The following is a 20,927-nucleotide window of genomic DNA, read 5'->3' on the forward strand; positions in this document are numbered from 1 at the left end:
AAAAAACAGGACTCAGAAAAGGACAAAATGGAGTCAAAACCTAAGAAACAATGGTGGTTCTGCCTTATTCTCCTACGCCAAAAATGTTAGCGAGATCTAAGCTGTGACATTTGTCGTAAACAAGCGAAATTCCCTTGCATTCATCTCTTCTAATGTTTAAGCCATGTTCACTCCAGATATCGAATGCAAATTTCTAAGATACTCATAAAATGAGTGTGTGAAATCCACAGTACTTTTGGACCTGATCTATAGCGACGTAAAGACGTTGAAAGTCTGCTTGCGGGCAAACCTTACGCCGCTATATAGTCAGGTGGCATTTGGAGTGAATATACGTAGCCGATAAACAGTCTACTCTGCATATCTGCACGCCTACTCCATAAATATTCGTAATCTGTGTAAGGCGCACGTTGGTTTATCTGTGGTTGCGACAGTCATTTGTCAACTAACGAGTGTCTAAGCGGCTGAAACAAAGTCTAGCACACACTGTTGCGACAGCTGAACTGCTCAGCTCATTTCTCTTACACACTGTGGCAGTGGCGCGCCAAGCGGACGGTAACCTGCATTGCTGTATACGATATCAATAATATCTATCGTTTATATAGTTATAATGTGGTTTGTCCAAAAGAGAACGTACTAGCGTGATAAATTATAGTAATAACAAAATAAGACACAAAGATTTTCATCTTGATGGTTTCCTAAAACTACAGCAACTGCACATAGTTCAAATTTTCTTGTGACTACAGACATTTACTGAAGATTATCGTTTGTTTTTAAGTACAAGAAGTATCAGGTCCCGCTTTATAGTCAGGTGCCAACTAGATATAGGAAGTAGCTACATGCGTAGCTGAGGTTGTGCGGAGAGAACTGGGCGGTTTTTTACATTGGAGCGTGTCGGGGGAGGGAGGGGGGGTGGAAAGTGTTTCAGTCCCAAAGGGTGCAGATCAACCAAGGCAGGGAACCACAGGTATTTCAGTAATAAATTTCGTAGCTGTAATGGGAAAGGGCCAGAGCTCCAAGCGCTTACGGAAAATACAAAATACTGGAAGTCGGCTAAAGCCATAGATAAGCTCAGCCGAAATCTTTGCGTAGGACGTAACGGTGTTCAGTAAGGATAGATTAAATGCACTTGGTGGCAGCGTGTTCGTTGCTGTCTGAAGTAGTCTGTCATGTAGCGAAATTGAAATATATAGTTCATACGAGTTATATTTGACAATGGGAGTAAATTAATAATTGGCTTCTTTTACCTACCCCACGACTCGGATGATACAGTTGCTGAATAGTTCAAAGTAAACTTGAGCCTCATTTCAAATACACACATCAAAAAAAGTTTTGCATCACCCCAGCTCCCAGAACTCCTGAAGATAGACGTTGACTGTGGATAATTATCACAGACACAGTCCCTTTGACTGTTCAGAGATGTCACTAAACCCGCCCAAAGATGTAAACAACCATGCTTGAGCATCACCTTTTAGACGGAGGGGGTCCGACAATTGGTCAGTACCAGTCATTCCACCAGGACAGAGATACGCGGCTCGTGTTTTCTGCAGTTCAACCATGCCGAGGTGTTACAAATCAAACTGTGCGCAGTAGGCTGCATGATTCGCAACTTCACTCCCGACGCCCATGGCGAGATCTGTCTTTGCAATTACGACACCAAGCAGCGTGGTACAGATGGGCCCAACAACATGCCGAATGGACCGCTCAGGATTAGCACCACGTACTCTTTGCCGATGAGTGTCGCATATGCCTTCAACCAGACAGTCGTCATGGACGTGTTTGAAGGTCTTCATGGACGACAATTTGCGGCCCTGCCATGCACATCTTGTGAATGACTTCCTTCAGCATGACGAATCTCTCGAGTAGAGTGGCCAGCATGTTCTCCAGACATGAGCCCTATCGAACATGGCTGAGATAGATTTAAAAGGGCCGTTTATGGACGACGTGACCCACTAACCATTCTGAGGGATCTACGCCGAATCGCCGTTGAGGATTGGGACAATCTGGACCAACAGCGCCTTGATGAACTTGTGGATAATATGCCACGACGAATACAGGCATGCATCAATGCAAGGTACCGGCGGAAATGATGTTTATGTTGATCTCTATCCCAATTTTGGGTACAGGTTCCGGAAGTGTCGGATCTGAGGTGATGTAAAACTTTTTATGATGTGTGTTTCCCACTCATGCTATTATAGTTGATGTAGACTTCAATTACCCTCGATATCTTGGGCGAAAACACATAATCAGGTGATAGACATACAACGTCGTTCAAAACCGTACTGAATAATTTCTCAGAAATTCATGTTGAACAATTAGTTCTGGAGCCCACTCGAAATGTAAGTAGTTGCGAAAACATACCCTACCTCTTAGCAGCAAACAGTACCCCTGAAATAGGGAGAATTATAACGGTTACAGTGAAGACAAGATCGCCGTAGTGAGGATAAATACCGCAACATCGAAACCCACCAGAAATAACGGCAAAGTATATCTGTTTAAAAAGGCACATAAATATTCGCTTGACGCTTTCATAAGAGAGAGCCTCTGTTCCTTCCAAACTAACGATTTCAGCGTAGACTAAATGTAGGTTGAATTCGAAGAAATAGTAATGGCAGTATTGGAGAGATTTATACCAAATCAATTAATAACAGACGGAACTGAACCTCCACCCCCCACTCAACCACATGGTACACAAAACGGGTCATAACACTGTTGCACCAGTAACGAAAAAAAAAAAAATCCGGATTGGCGAAGTTTTACAGAAGCTCGAAATTTAGTCTGTGTTTGCAATGCGAATGGTGTCAGACATAGGAGATATAAATACAAAAAGACCTGGCATATTTTGCTTATTTTCACCCCATTATGTCGTAGGGTATCATATTTTGGGGTAACTCCACAAACCGAGAAAAAATTTTTAGAGTACAGAAGCGTATAATAAGAGTAATGTGTAGTGTAAATCCAAGAACATCATGTCGAAACCTATTCAAAGAATTGGGCATACTAACCACAGCTTCTCAGTATATTTCTTCCTTAATGAAGTTTGTTGTCAATAATATATCTCTTTTTCCAACTAACTGCTTAGTGCACAGTATCAATACTAGGAATAAGAACAATATACATAAATATTTAAAATCACTTACTCTTGCCGAGAAAGGAGTCCAGTATTCAGCAACGCATATTTTCAATAAGTTACTAGCAACCATTAAGAGTTTAGTTTCAGACAAGGCACAATTTAAACATAATTTAAAATAATTTTTAATGACCAACTCTTTCTGTTCCATCGATGAATTTCTCAACAAGTGTAGCAGACCATTTTAATGAAAATTTATTATACTTTAATTTTTGATAATTCTTGGTTATTACAGCCAAGTAACTACCTACTGTGTGAATGATGGATGTATGGAAGGCAGATGTAAGTCTTAAGTATGTAAATAGCGGAAGTTTAATTTTAAATCTTGTACATAATATGACAGTTCTTAACTGAGAATCATTGAAATGAATAATTTACTTTATTTTTTGACAATTCTTGCTTGTAATAGCCAAGTAACTAGCTTCTATGTGAATGATGGATTTAATGAAAGCAGATGTAAGTATTAAAACTGTAAATATTAGGAGTTTAATTTTAATTCATGTACGTAATTTTACTGTTTGACTGAGGATCATTAAAATTAATGAAACTCAAGTTTTTCTAATTTCATTTTTGTAATGTGTTTATCTCACATGTTCCACATACAGGAGGATCTCCTCTTTTGTGGGTCTATGGAATGAATAATTAATCTAATCTAATCTAGCGCGAAATTCAATGCCAGATGCTCTTAATAGTTTCCACTACGAAACTACAGTATATCTTGAAATCTGACAGAAAATCCAAATGTTCATAAGTGAAATACACCAGCAGCAAGACAAATTCTTTCACAGCTCAGCAGCAATGGTAATGTTACTGATGACAGTGCCATTAACGCGAATTTACGAAATACGGTTTCCCGAAATTTCTTCACCAAAGAAGACGAAATAAATATTTCAGAATTAGAATCGAGAATTACTCCAAAGGTGAGTAACTTAAAAGCAGTTATCCTCGCTGTAGCAAAGCAGCCTAAATTACTTAATAAAGGCAAATCTTCAGGTCCAAACTGTATTACAATTAGATTCCTTTCAGAGTATGCTGATGCAATACTTGCATCTCTGCACTTCTCGCTCTAGGAAAGGTGCGTACATAAGGACTGGGAAGTTACACTAGTCACACCGATGTCGATATGCAGTAGGATTTTGGAGCACACACTCATGTTCAGAGGCATTTTGCTCTGATTGTTGCCAGCATCATATTTAAAGTACCAGGGAAGCAGGTTGCTAGCCTTACTTGCCCCGAGTCCCATTGGGTATTACCCCTAACGGTTGAGGGACTAACCGGTGGATTTGGTAGTCTTTGCCGTATGAGCACAAAGGTAACCACGACTCAGAATATGTCCGAGATGCCCAGCCTTATTCCAAAGTAACTGGTATCCCGACTGTCGGGACCACTCACTTGGCCACTCATACGTTGCCCGTTGTTCATGAACTAGGACATGACTACAGGAACCCACACAATTGAGGGGATTCTTTGATGACACTGATCATTATTCAATCTGCAGTGAAATTGGGATTGTGAGGCTGAAGGTGCAGGAGGTCAGGTCCATATGTAGGAGGATAAGAGTGGAGAAACTTCAGGATAAGGAAATCAGGCACAAGTACATAGCAGCGATCTCAGAAAGGTACCAATTAGTTGAATGTAGTCAATTACAGTCACTGGAAAAGGAATGGACAAGGTACAGGGACACAGTACTAGAAGTGGCTAAAGAATGTCTTGGAACAGTAGTGTGTAAAAGTAGGATGAAGCAAACAGCTTGGTGGAATGACACAGTCAAGGCAGCCTGTAAAAGGAAAAAGAAGGCGTATCAAAAATGGCTACATACTAGAACTCAGGTAGACAGAGAAAGTTATGTTGAAGAAAGAAACAAAGCCAAACAGATAATTGCAGCATCCAAGAAGAAATCTTGGGAAGACTTTGGAAACAGGTTGGAGACTATGGGTCAAGCTGCTGGAAAACCATTCTGGAGTGTAATTAGCAGTCTTCGAAAGGGAGGTAAGAAGGAAATTACAAGTATTTTGGACAGGTCAGGAAAACTGCTGGTGAATCCTGTGGATGCCTTGGGCAGATGGAGGGAATATTTTGAAGAGTTGCTCAATGTAGGTGAAAATACGATCAGTAATGTATAAAATATTCTCGGTATTCTTGCCGCGTCAGTTCTAGATAAAATCTCGAGCTTTCGACGATTACCTCCATCGTCATCGTCAGGAGCTGACTGTCTCCACTGTTGCTATGGTAGCCTCTATATAGCCCGAAGACGACTTCTGATTGGTCGGCTTATGATTGGTCGGCGATTACGTGCTGCTGTCTCAGACGGTGTCACTGTGTGCGCCGGTGGCGCCACCGCTTCCGTTTGAACGTAAACCTTGGAAGGAACGTCTCTGTTGCTTCTCTGCATCAAGCGCTCGTTTCCACGCACAGCTCAGATGGTATCCGCTATCGCGGTTAAAGTTCTTTTGGCTCATTCTTATTTCAACAGCCTCCTTAATAACAGAATCTCAGTACGTGGAGGCATGCGACAGAATTTTAGTTTCATCGAACAATATTTTTTGTTTGTTCGTGAGGCTGTGCTCCGCAATTGCCGATTTCTCCAGCTCTCTATTTTTAATATGGCGTTGGTGTTCTGCACAGCGGTCGGAAACGGTACGAATAGTCTGACCTATATAATTGCTTCCACACTCACAGGGTATATTATAAACTCCAGGGACCCTGAGGCCGAGATTGTCCTTAACAGGGCGCGAGAAGCTACGATCAGTAATGTTTCAGATTTCAAGGTAGAATGGGATAGGAATGATGATGGAAAGAGGATCACATCTGAGGAAGTGGAGAAAATGGTCAATAGATTGCAGTGCAATAAAGCGGCTGGGGTGGATGAAATTAAGTCGGAACTCATCAAATACAGTGGAATGTCTGGTCTTAAATGGCTACACAGGATAATTGAAATGGCCTGGGAGTCGGGACAGGTTCCATCAGACTGGACAAAAGCAGTAATCACACCAATCTTTAAACATGGAAACAGAAAAGATTGTAACAACTACAGAGGTATCTCTTTAATCAGCGTTGTGGGTAAAATCTTCTCAGGTATTGTTGAAGGGAAGGTGCGAGTATTATTTGAGGACCAATTGGATGAAAATCAGTGTGGGTTTAGGCCTCTTAGAGGTTGTCAGGACCATATCTTTGGCTTACGGCAAATAATGGAGAAGTGTTATGAGCTGAACAGGAAATTGTATCTATGCTTTATAGATCTAGAAAAAGCATATGACCAGGTTCCTAGGAGGAAGTTATTGTCTGTTCTACGAGATTATGGAATAGGAGGCAAACTTTTGCAAGCAAAGGTCTTTACATGGATAGTCAGGCAGCAGTTAGAGTTGACGGTAAATTGAGTTCATGGTTCAGAGTAGTTTCAGGGGTAAGACAAGGCTGCAATCTGTCTCCACCATTATTTGTATTATTTATGGATCATATGTTGAAAACAATAGACTGGCTGGGTGAGATTAAGATATGTGAACACAAAATAAGCAGTCTCGCATATGCGGATGACTTAGTTGTGATGGCAGATTCAATTGAAAGTTTGCAAAGTAATATTTCAGAGCTATATCAGAAATGTATGGAATATGGTATGAAGATTAGCATCTCCAAAACGAAAGTAATGTCAGTGGGAAAGAAATATAAACGGATTGAGTGCCAAATAGGAGGAACAAATTTAGAACAGGTGGACGGTTTCAGGTACTTAGGATGCATATTCTCACAGGATGGCAACCATCCTCCATACCTATAAATCCCTCATTCACCCTATCCTTTGCTACGCCCACACTCCCTGGATCTCCGCTCCCCCTACCTTTTACAAATCCCTTCAGATCCTAGAACGCCATGCTCTTCGCCTCGCCTATCGCATCCGTCTCCCCCACGCAGATCCTGTACGACCTCATTCCCTTCCCTCACCTCCTCCTTTTCCTCGAACGGATACGGATCCTCTACACCTCCTGCAAACTCGATCCTCCTCACCCGCTGGTCTCTCCCATCCTCTCCCACCCCTGTCCGCTGTTGCGCCTGTACCTCCATGTCCCACCTGCTCTCCATCTCTCCACTCTCCACACTCTCTCCCAAGGTGGCTTCCGCCTGCTCCCCCTCCCTGATGATGCCCTCCTCCCCTCCATCTACCCCTCCTACCAACTTTGATCCTCCCTCCCTCTTCCTGTGTTTGTTTCCTTTGGGCACCCTCTCTCCCTTCTCTCCCCTTTCCCTCCCTCCTCCCTTTCTCCCCAGTCCTCCCCTGGGCTTCCCCTCCAGCCCTTCCTCCTATCCTACTACCGTCTCCTCCGCCATTGGCATGCATGCTCACCCCTCTCCCTCCCACTCCCCCTTCTTCCCCTCTTGGCAGGTCCCTGGACTCATATACGCTATGTGAACATTCGTGCGCCGGAGATCATCGCCATCAATTTCGCGTGTGTGTGCTGTCGTTTTGTGTTTTTTAGTGTCTGCCGTCACGTTCATACGTTCACCTGTGCCGTCGAATTCATCAGTGTTATGTGCGCCTTGTCAACATGTTTCAGTGTCGTTATCGTCGAGTGTGAACGGCTCCGTGTTTTTATATTTCTGTGTCCACTGTTTTTTGCCCGTCACTATGTTTATTCTGGATCTTCTTTCTGTGTTATATCATTGTCAACTCTAAGGCTGAAGAGCGGCGTAGCATGCCGCTGCCAGCCTACCTGACGTACAGGTATAAAAATAACAATAAAGGAAAAAAAAATCAGGCGGCAGCAGAAAACGGCCCACCATGGCGAGGAGCGGCGCGCTGTGGCAGCTGTGATGTTCTGACGCGTCCACAAACACTTGCAAATCACGCCGTCTGGCGTTCTGATTATTAGAACGCGGGAAACTTCCCTATCAGAGTCTTCAAATCCCGGTGGATTTCAGTGGTTCGCTGGTCTGGCCAACCAGTTTGACTCACAGGCACGAAGGCGTGTGCTGAAATTGTCAGGCTTCACATGGCCGACGCAGGACGAAATAGTTCACTCTCACGGGAATGGAAATGAGCGTTTGGCGTCATTGGCCGAGAGGCCCCTTACGGGGCAAGTCCGTCCGCCTCGGTGCAGGTCTTATTACATTCGACGCCACATTGGGCGACCTGCGGGCCGCATGGGGATGAAATGATGATGAAGACAACACCGCACCCAGTCCCAGAGCGGAGAAAATCCCCGACCCAGCCGGGAATCGAGCCCGCGTCCCTTAGGACTGCAGTCCGTCACGATGACCATTCAGCTATCGGGGCGATCACTTCACCCTCCTGACGCAGATCCACTGCCTGTACAGTCGCGAACTGCCACTGGCTCTAAGTCCATCAAAGTTTCAGACCACAAGTATCACCCACTAGGGAAGGCCCTGAAGTTCTCCACTAGGAGAGGACCAGAAGACGAAGAAAGCAGATAATCACAATTATTTTCCACCAGGGCCTCGGCACGGGAGACGAATTAGCAGAAAAAAAACCGTCTCCCCATTGTACAAACCAATCGAAGTACCCTCTACGCATTGACTCTCTCCTCCCGATTATTCTGCTGGCCTGGTAGCCAATCCAGACACAGCAATGACGTTCCCATGCCGGGGGAGAAAGCCTCTGCTTTGCATATAAGGAGAGGAGCCAATCAGTGACTCAAAATCTCTCTTGTATGAAAAAATAAGATTTTTAGACTAGATAGGTGTCACTTTCACGGTAAGCATGGCCACATTTCGGCAAAAATTGTCGACCTAGACGGGTCCGCAATCCTTCATTTATGGAGAGATGTAATCTTTCCAGGGAAACGGCCTTGCCACAGTGGTAACACCGGTTCCCGTCAGATCACTGAAGTTAAGCGCTGTCGGGTGTGGCCGGCACTTCGATGGGTGACCATCCGGATCGCCATGCGCTGTTGCCGTTTTTCGGGGTGCACTCAGCCTCGTGATGGCAATTGAGGAGCTACTCGACCGAATAGTAGCGGCTCCGGTCACAGAAAACGACCGGAAGAGCGGTGTGCTTACCACACATACCTCCCATCCGCAACCTCCGCTGAGGATGACACGGCAGTCCGATGGTCCCGATGGGCCACTTGTGGCCTGAAGAAAGAGTGCTGTAATCTTTCCAGGCCAACCATTTCCGGTTTCTGAAAGAAGGCTATTAAGCTTCCCAGACAGTCGTGCACACGAAATATATTTTTCTGTTCACTAAAAAAACCTGGTGACTTCCTGGCACTTAGCATGTGCACGAACCGCCCTGTTCTTATCGTCCCAGTTCTAACATGAGAGTGCTTGTGGTTTTATGACTGTTCCACCATTTGCACAAAAGCTCAGAATACAGCAGTCTCACTTAAATGGCTCTCTCCACTCACCTTCCGCCAACTGGCCGCCTCCGCGACGGTCTGTCGCCTGGATCACGTAAAATGTTTTGCAATCCCGCGACCTCCTGGTCCAACCCTATGTGAGAAGAGTGGAAGCGCCAAAGGGCGAAGTCCTTCTGCAGGTACAATTCACAGAGTGGTGCTTCCCTAAATCACTCGCACCGCCAGGTCGCTGGACACAACATTCATGGCCCACAATCCATATTTCTTCCTGTTATCCATTGCCTCCACAACGGCTCCTAGGGTACAAGTTCTCTATAGACTACACATGCAGTTATATGAACATTTTCCCCACAATTTCCCCATGTAAAAAATATCGTAAACCACACGTACCAAATGTAGCACTGGGGAGCACGGAGATCATGATCTAAAATATGGATATTAATCAGATGAACAGTGTCATTACATTGAGAGAGTGGCGTGCCACCTCTGGAGTTCAGTCATTTCACTTCCAGTCTCCAGTTTTATGTCTGTATACTCAACAATCATGAGTCAATGGTTCTTCTAATTATTTCTGTGATGGATTAAAAAAAAAAAATAGTAGGTAAACGTGAATGTAAGTGGTGCTACTGATTGAGATTCTGTGCCAAAAGGTATCAGTTTATTTATGACGATGAATCCTGGACCTACTCATTCAACACTGAGAGTTATGTGTTTAAAATTAATTACTTTCTATTATCTATTCAATGAAACCTGGACTCTTTGTGATAATTATTGGCTTCCAGTTCTATTTTAATCGGCTCCAAAGTAAAAGCGTGCTTCTCATCTTAGTATGGTGATTACGTTTAACAGTCGGATAGTTACGGTGGAACAGGTATGACCAACCCACTCACTTGCTACCCGTAGAACTAGTATGGGATATGAAGCTGTATACTTTCACACGAAGTTCCAATCAGCAGATGCCACGAAATGACTGCATGTGCTTCAGATATGACAAATTGCTCAAGATGACATTTGGAGTGTTGTTTGCTTCATTACCGCAATGAACAAAAATGGTTCAAATGGCTCTGAGCACTATGGGACCTAACATCTGAGGTCATCAGTCCCCTAGAACTACTTAAACCTAACTAACATAAGGACATCAGACATATCCATGCCCGAAGCAGAATTCGAACATGCGACCGTAGCAGTCACGCGGTTCCGGACTGAAGCGCCTAGAACCGCTCGGCCCCACGGCCGGCTCACAATGAACACATGAGTGTATTTGAGCCAGTGCGGGGCGCAACTCATACCGATGATGGGTATCAGTTAGGAATGGAATAAAATTTTAAAAACTGAGTGCCCTTTATGTTATGAACATCTCCGCCAAGCTTGATAAATATCCGGCTGGTGCTTCATCCTATCACACTCTCCATTGAGTGCCTGAATATAAATCATTTTATTAATTTCTACATGTTTGGATGATGTTAATTCCGCAACTAAATAATTAAATGTTGTGTGACTAGGGCCTCCCGTCGGGTAGACAGCTCGCCTGGTGCAAGTCTTTCGATTTGACGCCACTTCGGCGACTCGCGCGTCGATGGGAATGAAATGATGATGATTAGGACAACACAACACCCAGTCCCTGAGCGGGAATCGAACCCGGGCCCTTAGGATTGACATTCTGCCGCGCTGACCACACAGCTACCGGGGGCGGACATTCCGCAACTACTGTTCAGTCAATGAAAAGCCGCTCCAGTTACTTAATTAGAACTTTATCAGGTCCACATGCGACCGGTTTCGGCCTTTGTATTCAGTTAGTAAATACGTTCGCAGTGTTTTTCCATAAGTTTAATAAACACAACTATTTACAACAGACTACCAACGCTGTGTTAACGTGCGACAGCTGAAGTCCCGTGGTTTTGAAGCAAACAATTGGGAAAGCCATGTTTGGAGCACGTTTTCATCCGGAATGGAAGTTCCTTTAAGGCTATTCGGTAGAAAGCAGGAAAGTTGAAAATCTGAGGGTCCAAGATCATATGAATAAGGTGAGTGCGAATTGAATTCCCAACCAAACTCCTACAAAATGTTTATTGTCAGTCTAGAAGTAGCATCATTCGCATTGTTGGAATGCTTCTGCAAGACGTCTCAGTTGTTGGCAATAAATGTCATCGGTGATTGTTGCATCTCTGGGAAGCAATTCGTAGTACAGCACACTGCCGCTGTTCCACCAGACCACATTATGTTTAGTGGATGCGCACAGCTCGTTGTAGGGGATGTTTCTGCTTTGTCTGGCCTCAACTATTCCTGTCTTTTTCTTATGTTAGCATATAGATGCCATTTTTCGTCACCGGTAACGATACAGAATAGGAATGGTCGGTGTGCTTCACGAGACAATTGATGGCGAGCTAGCGGAGACGCACATATGGCCATTCACTGATTTTTCTGATTTTGGCTTAGAGCATGCAGTACCCATTCACCAGATTTTTTAACTTTCCCCACTACACGGATGTGGATCATTGTGCATTAATGCGTTTAAACTCTCTTCATCAAAGGCCGAAGGTCTTTCCTAACGTGTAGAGTCATTTTCATCAAAACGATCCTTCTCAAAACGACAAAACCATTTTCTTGCCGTGCTCTGTCCAGTGGCAGTATCCCCCTACACGACGCAAATGTTTCTGGCTGCCTCCGCTGCTCTCACCCCTCTACTGAACTCAAACAGAACAATATGCCGGAACTGTTCCGATTTCTCCACTTGGAACTCCATTTTCTAGCGTGTACAGCTCCACTTACTGTCTCCAAATTTAAAAAATGACAATGTGTAAACTCAACCGCCAACAGTGAACTACAAATAAGAAAATGAAAATCGATAAATAATCCATTATCCGCCAGTAAACGAGAAAAAGTAACAGTCAAGTAGCTTTAAATACTTTCGGGCTCCATGGTGTCATCAGTAAAATTGGCGTGTCGTAATTTCGAGAACTGTGCAATCCGATACATTAAAACCGTAAAAATGCTTTAGCTTAAAAGAGTTATATTACGGCGGGTTTCACAACTGCAATGGCACGTTTTTCAAATAAAGTCTGAAAGTAATTTTTTGGAAATAATAAAAGTGTAAAATAGTTGCACTGATCGAGGCGCCCATGTCCTGTAAACTTACGACATCTAACGAGTAAAATTTGAACCACTGAGACCCGTTGAGAGCTCTGTCGTGCCTAGGACGCATCGTCGATTGCTTACAAAATTGTTTACAAACAGGTAACCACAGTTTTGAATTTGCGGAATGTATTTAAAGGAAGTCATTAACTGGGCGGCAAATACCCAAGAAACTGGTGCTGCTCCTTTATGTGAATTACTCACTAAACTTCTTTTCCTTTTTTTTTTTTCAGTTGAGTGTAATTTTCAATGTCGTCATAAATGTCCAACAACTAGCTCTTCGTCATTATATGAAGTATTACAAAGTTCAAAAATGTGTGTGTATGTGTGAATTCCTAAGGGACCAAACTGCTGAGGTCATCGGTCCCAAGAGTTACACACTGCTTAAACTAACCTATACTAATTTACGCTAAGGACAACACACACACGCGCCCATGCCCGAGGGAGGATTCAACCTCGGCGGGAGGGGATGCGCAATCCGTGGCAGGACGCCTCAAACCGCGCGGACACTACGCGCGGCATTACAAAATATATTTTCGATGCTGTCTGTCTTGTATAAGGTGAGCTGCGTATGTGGATTTACTTCTTATGCCTTTTTTCCTTTAATTTCCTGTGTTCCTCATACTCCGTATTACCCGATGTAGTTCGCCTTAGAGTCAGAACATTGAATTTTATACATGCCAGTATTTTGGTACACATTTTTAGAGTATATAATGTCGTGTTTTAAAAGGCATAAAAGTGAAGGTTGGGTTCGATATGCGATTTGTACTGTATATATTTTTTTAAAATGTTACGTTGTATGCGATATGACCATTGAAAAGAAAAGAAACAACTTTTTATTAAGTAGTACCTGTATCTTGTTTTGTGTCATTGATTCATTTTAGACTTCGTGACCGAGCGGTTCTAGGCGCTTCAGTCTGGAACCGCGCGACCGCTACGGTCGCAGGTTCGAATCCTGCCTCGGGCATGGACGTGTGTGTCGTCCTTAGGTTAGTTAGATTTGAGTAGTTCTACGTTCTAGGGGACTGATGACCTCAGATGTTAAGTCCCATAGTGCTCAGAGCCATTTGAAGACTTCGTGAAAACTAAATTTTATCAGCTATATGCTCCATGCTCTACTTCGTAATCAGCCAAGTTTCTCGTCAACGTCCTCAGCCTGTAATGACAGTTTAAGTAGTCTGTTTATCACGGAACGGGAAAAGGCGTTTTTGTATTTTTCAGCAGGATGGCAAGATGCAATAGAAGTAATGACGTCGCAAGATGTTAGATACAGTTTGGTATCCAGAGTAACTTATCGATCTTGGCTTCAGAATCCTAAATAATACTCTTCACCCTCCACCTTTAGTTTAAAGTATTTCATTAGAAAAGCAAAGAGTAAATTTTATGTAATATTATTTGTATCAGTTATTTTTATAGTGTATGACAAAGGTAAGACAAAACCACAGTTCATGAGAGTCGCTTCTATGTTATCAAAATGACTTCAATATAACTTCAGAATACCCTTATATTCATCTACAAATATTCCAGTGAAGTGTATCCTCACTCCGTTATGTAAAGTAAAATTTTTCTCCTCCGTCACGACATAGGCTATTGCGTGCTCAGCTAGATGCATTTTGGAAAAGTAACAAAATTCTCGCCGGCAAGGCAGCTGAAGCAAATGATTGTATTATATTATATTGTATGCTAACTGGGGACCAAGAAACGACGGAGAGGCTCCATCCCCACTGCAGCTGCAGTGGTCCACAACCCCACGACTACCCCACTCCGCCGCCCCACACCGAACGCAGGATTATTGTACGGTTCGGGGCCCCCGGTGGACCCCCCCCCCCCCTCCCCCCCAGGGAACGTCTCACAGCAGACGAGTGTAACCGCTATGTTTGCGTGGTAGAGTAATGGTGGTATACGCGTACGTGGAGAACTTGTTTGTGTTGCAATCGCTGACATAGTGTAGCTGAGGCGGAATAAGGGGAACCAGCCCGCATTCGCTGAGGCAGATGGAAAACCGCCTAAAAACCATACACAGACTTGCCGGCTCACTGGACCTTGACATAAGCCCGCCGGGCGGATTCGTGCCGGGGACCAGGCGCTTCTTCCCACTCCAGAAAGCCGTGCGTTAGACCGCTCGGCTAACCGGGCGGGCTGAGGCAACTGATAAGGCAATTGGCTGCACAGTAATTTGTTGTGCAGTCAAGTGCTTCGTATTTCTACAGTGTGCAGACCGAACGGAGCTGAGTTATGCATTGCAAGGTAAGACATAAAGTAGGGCCTAAAAGAATTTCGTCAGACGAAATGGGGAACTGTTTCAGTTTACAAAACTTTCATATAAATTTAGTGATGCAATTCTGAGTGTTATTGATAACCATTCTTTGTATTTAATCTCATTTACAGATACTTATAGTCAGATTAATTGTCACACTGAAGGTATTTTATATAGCTAATGTCCGTGTAAAAAGTAGGGAAGCAAAGGCTGTTTTAGGTACTCTTGGAACATGGTCGACACTGTAATTGAAATTCTGAAGTCTCCAAGTTCCTTATTTATTCATGTCACAAGCATCACCAAGTTACATATTATAGCATGTAGAACGTTCACACATAACAAAGGAACACAAGGTCGAATTGTAGATGTAAAAATATGTGAAGATTACAGTACATCAAATATAAAAATAGGACATACATATCGTGATTTTAAGTAAAAGCGAAGCATTTCTTTCCTGGAAACGAGCGACTTTAATTGCATTTGGCTTTGCTCCCATAAGGTCTTCTATAGTGCATTTCGCAGGCCACAGAGGACAAGTGTACTTATGAAGCGAGGGTTGTAGTACTCCTTATTCGCAGAGGTTAGAGTCTGCAGAGTACCTCTCAATCTTGCAGTGCCCATACGTAGTCTGTTGAGTGATTTCCAGGTTCCCCAGTATCCGTCGCATCCTGTTGCTGGTTCCTATTTCGGCTCTACCCAGTGTTGATTTGAAGTCTTCCTTCAACGGTCCACTCTGTTTTAGGTTCTTCGTAATCTTCGAACGATATCAGGGAACTTCACCTCGAATTTAATCGCTAGTGAGCTGGCTGGAGACAGTTAAGGATTCTGTTGCTTTAAATCGTTCTTTAAATGCTGCTGCCTCTGTACAGATATCTGTAGCGGAGGTGCCAGCTAGAGCGTAGATCTTGTCCAGGAGTGTGGCTTCATACACCAGTTGATGATTCTGCTTGTCTGTTTGAGGACGACGTCATCTTGGTTTGCATGTACTGTTTTACAACAAACTGGCCACGCACACTCACCAACAGTTGTCGAAAGTTGACGTCTTGAGAACCTCGAAATGGCTCTCCATCTAGAGCTTGTCAGCTTACAAATGATATTATTTCTTCTACTAGGCTTTAGTTTGGTGTTAAGGCAGTGCTGTTTGTATGTGAGGGCAAGGTATTTGGGGCTCGTACAATGATCTAATAATACCCCTATCTATTCAATCTGTAATTTTCTGTCGACCCGCTTGTTCCAAAGGTGGAAAGAACATACTTGTGTCTTCGCCGAACTTCGCTTCAGCTAGATATTTCGTTAATACAGTACAAGCTCTACTAAGGCTTTACTCAGACATTGTCCCACCATCTCAAATGTTTTCCATTATACTGTAATTTCCCTATCAGCTGCATATATGTGGCTATTTGTACCTGCAGGGAGGGGTTGATCATTGGTGTATTATGTCAAAGATTATTTTCATCAACACACTTCTCTACGACAGCTCATTCCTCTGGTTCCTCCATCTGTTTAGTTTTCCCTGAAACTCTACTAGGAGCCTCTGACGATAAGATTAATGTCTTTAGTTGTAGCATACACCTTCTGCAGCAGGAGCCGGAGATTGACGGTGTTGTATGCTGACGTAAGGTCGATGAAAACGGCACCCCATTACATAGCCCCCTTAGAAGCCATCCTTGATGTGGTGAGTCAGATTGAGTACTTGTGTGGTACAGCTTTTTTCAGCCTGCTGCGGTGTGAGGATAGATTCCACAGCCAGTGTGACGTAGCTTTGTGTCAGTTGGCATAACAGGTGCTGTGGGTTGCTATACATCCAGTTTAAGAATAACTATGATCTTGGCTTTCAGATGCTAGGAATTTTACGCTGTTTTATACAGTCGTTGAACACGTTCAGTGGCCTTTGTTTAGCTTTCGGTTCGAACTTTTTGTTCTGCTCAGTCAGAACTTCATTTAATCCAGCGGCCCTCTGTGGTTAGCTGAACATGTGTAGGTGCTTCTGCCAATCGACCGACCAACTTTTCCTGGAGGGATGTACACTATGTGATCAAAAGTATCCGGAGACCGCCAAAAACATACGTTTTTCGTATTAGGTCCATTGTGCTGCCACCTACTCCCACGTACTCCGTATCAGCGACCTCGTTAGTCATTAGACATCGTGAGAGAGTGGAATGGGGCGCTCCGCGGAACTCACGGTCAGGTGATTGGATGTCACTTGTGTCATACATCTGTACGCAAGATTTCCACGCTTATATACATCCCTAGGTCTACGGCCTCCGATGTGATAGTGAAGTGGAAACGTGAAGAGACACGTACAGCACAAAAGCGTACAGGCCGACGTCGTCTGTTGATCGACGGAGACCGCCGACAATTACATTGGTATCCACTGCAAGTACTATGAAACAGAATTCTGAAACAGTGGTTTATTAAGTTTATTAAGTGAAGCACTGAGGAAAAGGTAAGGTCAGCATCTTGTGAAAAAGCACATCCCCAGTACAAAATAAACATCTAATGACTTCACTAATGTTGTTCCAATTTCTCGTTTCACCAGCTTTCGATGACCCTCAAAAAATACATTCTTTCATAGGAAAAGTCTATAGTTAGCGGAATAACACGGAAGATAATGAAGTTTTGCATGCTAACCATGTGTCCAAATTCTCTCCACTTTGTGTGCTATCATTTGCCAAAACCTCATTTCTATATCTCAAACCGTTTATTAAATATGAAGAATGTTGTCGACGTTTCACTCTGGCTGTCGCGGTGGGATTGCAAGTGAGTACGTTACGTTGGATCAATTTTCTCGAGATTGGTGACAGTTAAAGACCTCCAATCAAGTCCAAAGAAAAATTCAAGATGTTAGCTAAATTTGATACCGAGCAACATACTATGTAATATGTACCAGACGCAAAATCATAGCGACCCCTATTTTTCATTGTAAACTTTTCCGAATTCCGCGCAGTGCCTAACTTCCACGTAAATATCCCAATAACTATGACCATTAAGGAAATGATGGACACATCATAATGAACATGACATATAAAGCTACAAGTAAAGCAGAAATGAAATTTTTTTCCGAATAGTTTCTGTAAAATCGTTTGAGATAGATCACAGCATGGCGTGCGCGTCGATTCTGTCATCGCCGACCGGCCGAAAGGTGGCAGATAGTGTCGGCGTGCCCTTCTGAAAAACCAGTGAACTCGGCCAGCTCTTTGGGCGAAAACTGCTCACTGCGCATCGGTCATCGTATCCGAGGGATAAAAAGGTATCCACTGTTTAAAAGTCCATAACTGGCAAACTAATTGACCTAGTTGTTTCATCTGTCGTACTGCAATAGTTTGTAGTTCCGGCAATCGCTACACAAGCGTTCTATTGCGTTGTCTTCTTTTGTCAGACGACAGTCGCCAGATAGTCAGTGTTTTGTTCTTAGTTGCACCTAGTTACTCGAGTAAACATGGCTGGCGCAAGGCTTACATTCGATGAAAGGAAATTAGTTTTGGAATGGTATTTTAAGTACGGAAACATTAATGAGGCTCAATGGCAATGGTGAAATGAGTATCAAACAGAGACAACGTCACGTTTAACGATTCGTCGCATTCGAGACAAATTTGAAGCCGAAGGCTGTGTTAAGGATGAACACAAACAACGATCTGGACGACCTGTAATAGTAACAAGTCTTCTTTGACGACACAGTTACCGGAGATGTGTACCTTCAGAACCGTCAGACATCCATTTTACCTGCCATTCCGGACCTGTATGGAGACGGAAGAGTTTACTTTCAACAAGATGGTGCCCCAGACAACTACCAAAATCGTGTTAGGACGTATCTCGACGAAAAGCTAGCAGGAAGATAGATAGGCCATAGAGGTGCTGTGGAGTATCCACCACGTTCCCCAGACCTAACTCCTGTGGACTTTTTACCTGTGGGGAACACTGAAGGGCGTTGTTTATCGACAAAAGCCACGCACATTGGATGAACTTCGAGAATCCATCGGTCAAAAAAAAATGGTTCAAATGGCTCTGAGCACTATGGGACTTAACTTCTAAGGTCATCAGTCCCCTAGAACTTAGAACTACTTAAACCTAACTAACCTAAGGACATCACGCACATCCATGCCCGAGGCAGGATTCAAACCTGCGACCGTAGCAGAAGCGCGGTTCCGCACTGAAGCGTCTGGAACCGCTCGCCCACAGCGGCCGGCGGCTGTGGGCAAAGAAGTGACCAATGCAAGGGCAGAAATTTACCCACGGTCTGCTAGTTACGCAGCTGGCAGAGAACAGTTTTCGTAGTTATCTCAGAACGAATGTAACATGCATTGCGGCGCCGCTGCCCACCACCAAACAATTCTTAATGATGAATAATACAGTTATGAGAGAGGATGTAAGCTGCAAGGAGAGGCTGTTAGGTACATTACGATTCCTAGTTAGTGCCAGAAGTTAACAGGACCTCAGATTCAGTCTGTTGTATTACTAGAATTATTATCTAAAATGATTCCTGAAACCTGCAATGTGACTTATAGTTGATTGAGGAAATACACCATGGTGAAGCAAAATAAATAAAACATTATTAATATATTTATACACGCAGCATAAACGACGACCTGTAAGTTTAAGAAACTCATTTCAAATTCGAAGAAGAAAGACTACACATGGTAGTCGTGCACAACATCTAATAAATGCAACAACAGATACAAGTTGCATTTAGCAACAGTTAGAACCGTAAAAAAAAAATAAAAACGCACCTTGCTCTTCATAACAGACGGCTTGCATATAGACCGGACTTTTTTTAACAATTCTATAAATGAAGCAAGTCCGTTTATTGATTTTTTTGAGTCATCAGTCTTCTGACTGTTTTAAAACGGCCTCCCACGAATTCCTCTACTGTGCCAACCTCTCCATCTCAGAGTGGCACTTGCAATCTACGTCCTCAATTATTTGCTGGATATATTCCAATCACTGTCTTCCTCTACAGTTTTTTGCCTCCAGAGCTCCCTCTAGCGCTATGGAAGTTATTCCCTCATGTCTCAACAGATATCCTATTATCCTGTCCCTTCTTGTGTCAGTGTTTTCCATATATGCCTTTCCTCTTCAATCCCGTGCACAATCTCCTCATTCCTTACTTTACCACTCCAGTTAATTTTCAACATTCATCTGTAGCTCCACATCTCAAATGCTCCGATTTTCTTATGTTCCGGTTTCTCCACAGTCCATGTTTCATTACCGTGTAATGCTGCGCTCCAAACGCACATTCTCAGAAATTTCTTTTCTCAAATTACGGCCTATATTTGATATTAGTAGACTTCTCCTGGACAGGAACGCCAATTTTGCCAGTGCTAGTCTACCTTTGATTTCCTCCTTGCTAAGTAACAGGATTCCTTAACTTCGTCAACTTCGTGACCATCTATTCTGATCTGCTGAATGGAACGAACAGTCTAATGAGTACAGAGCATGTGTTGAGAGTAAATCGAAGAAAGACGAAAGTAATGAAAAGTAGCAGAAATGAAAACAACGAGGCACTTTCTGCTACTTTTCATTACTTTCGTCTTTCTTCGATTTACTCTCACCCATTTTCTGTACTCATTAGATTGTTCGTTCCATTCAGCAGATTCTGTAATTCTTCATTTCCACTGAATTCAGCGATGTCATCAGCGAATCTTATCAGTGATATCCTTTCACCTCGACTTTTAATCCCACACTTGAGTCCTTTTCTTTATTTCCGTCATTGCTTCTTCGATGTATAGACTGAACAGCAGGGGTGAAATACTACGTGCCTGTCTCACGCCCTTTTTACTCCGAGCCATTTGTTCTCGGTCTTTCACTCTTATTGCCTTTTGGCTCTTGTACATGTTGTATGTTACACGTCTCTCCCTACAGCTTACCCCTGTTTTCCTTAGAATTTCGAACATGTTGCACCATTTGACATTGCCGAACGCTTTTCCCAGGTCGACGAATCCTGTGATTGTGTCTTGAATTTTCTTTAGTCTTGCTGACGTTATCAACTGCGAAATCAGAATTGGCTCTCTGCCGCCTGTACCTTTTCTAAAGCCAAACTGATGGTCATCTAACACATCCTCAATTTTCTTTTCCATTCTTCTGTACATTATTCTTGTCAGCAACT

The 20,927-nt window shown here is 43.4% G+C and overlaps 1 protein-coding gene across 2 annotated transcripts in view; it reads left to right on the top strand.

Moving 5' to 3' along the window:
• The first annotated feature begins 446 nt into the window (after positions 1 to 446).
• LOC126106588 (arylalkylamine N-acetyltransferase 1-like) overlaps positions 447 to 20,927 on the top strand; it is a 101,449-nt gene continuing 80,968 nt past the window's right edge. The window contains exon 1 of one of the 2 annotated variants that reach the window (XM_049912934.1): positions 447 to 552. Coding sequence is in view for 1 of the 2 variants with exons in the window: in XM_049912933.1 (XP_049768890.1) it covers positions 11,451 to 11,459 (9 nt within the window). In the remaining variant the exon portion in view is untranslated. Of the gene's footprint in view, positions 553 to 11,347; positions 11,460 to 20,927 lie in introns of those variants that run through there. The other variant, XM_049912933.1, reaches the window with a different exon arrangement.

The sequence above is a fragment of the Schistocerca cancellata genome, chromosome 10 (genome assembly GCF_023864275.1).
Source record: "Schistocerca cancellata isolate TAMUIC-IGC-003103 chromosome 10, iqSchCanc2.1, whole genome shotgun sequence".
Lineage (NCBI taxonomy): Eukaryota > Metazoa > Arthropoda > Insecta > Orthoptera > Acrididae > Schistocerca > Schistocerca cancellata.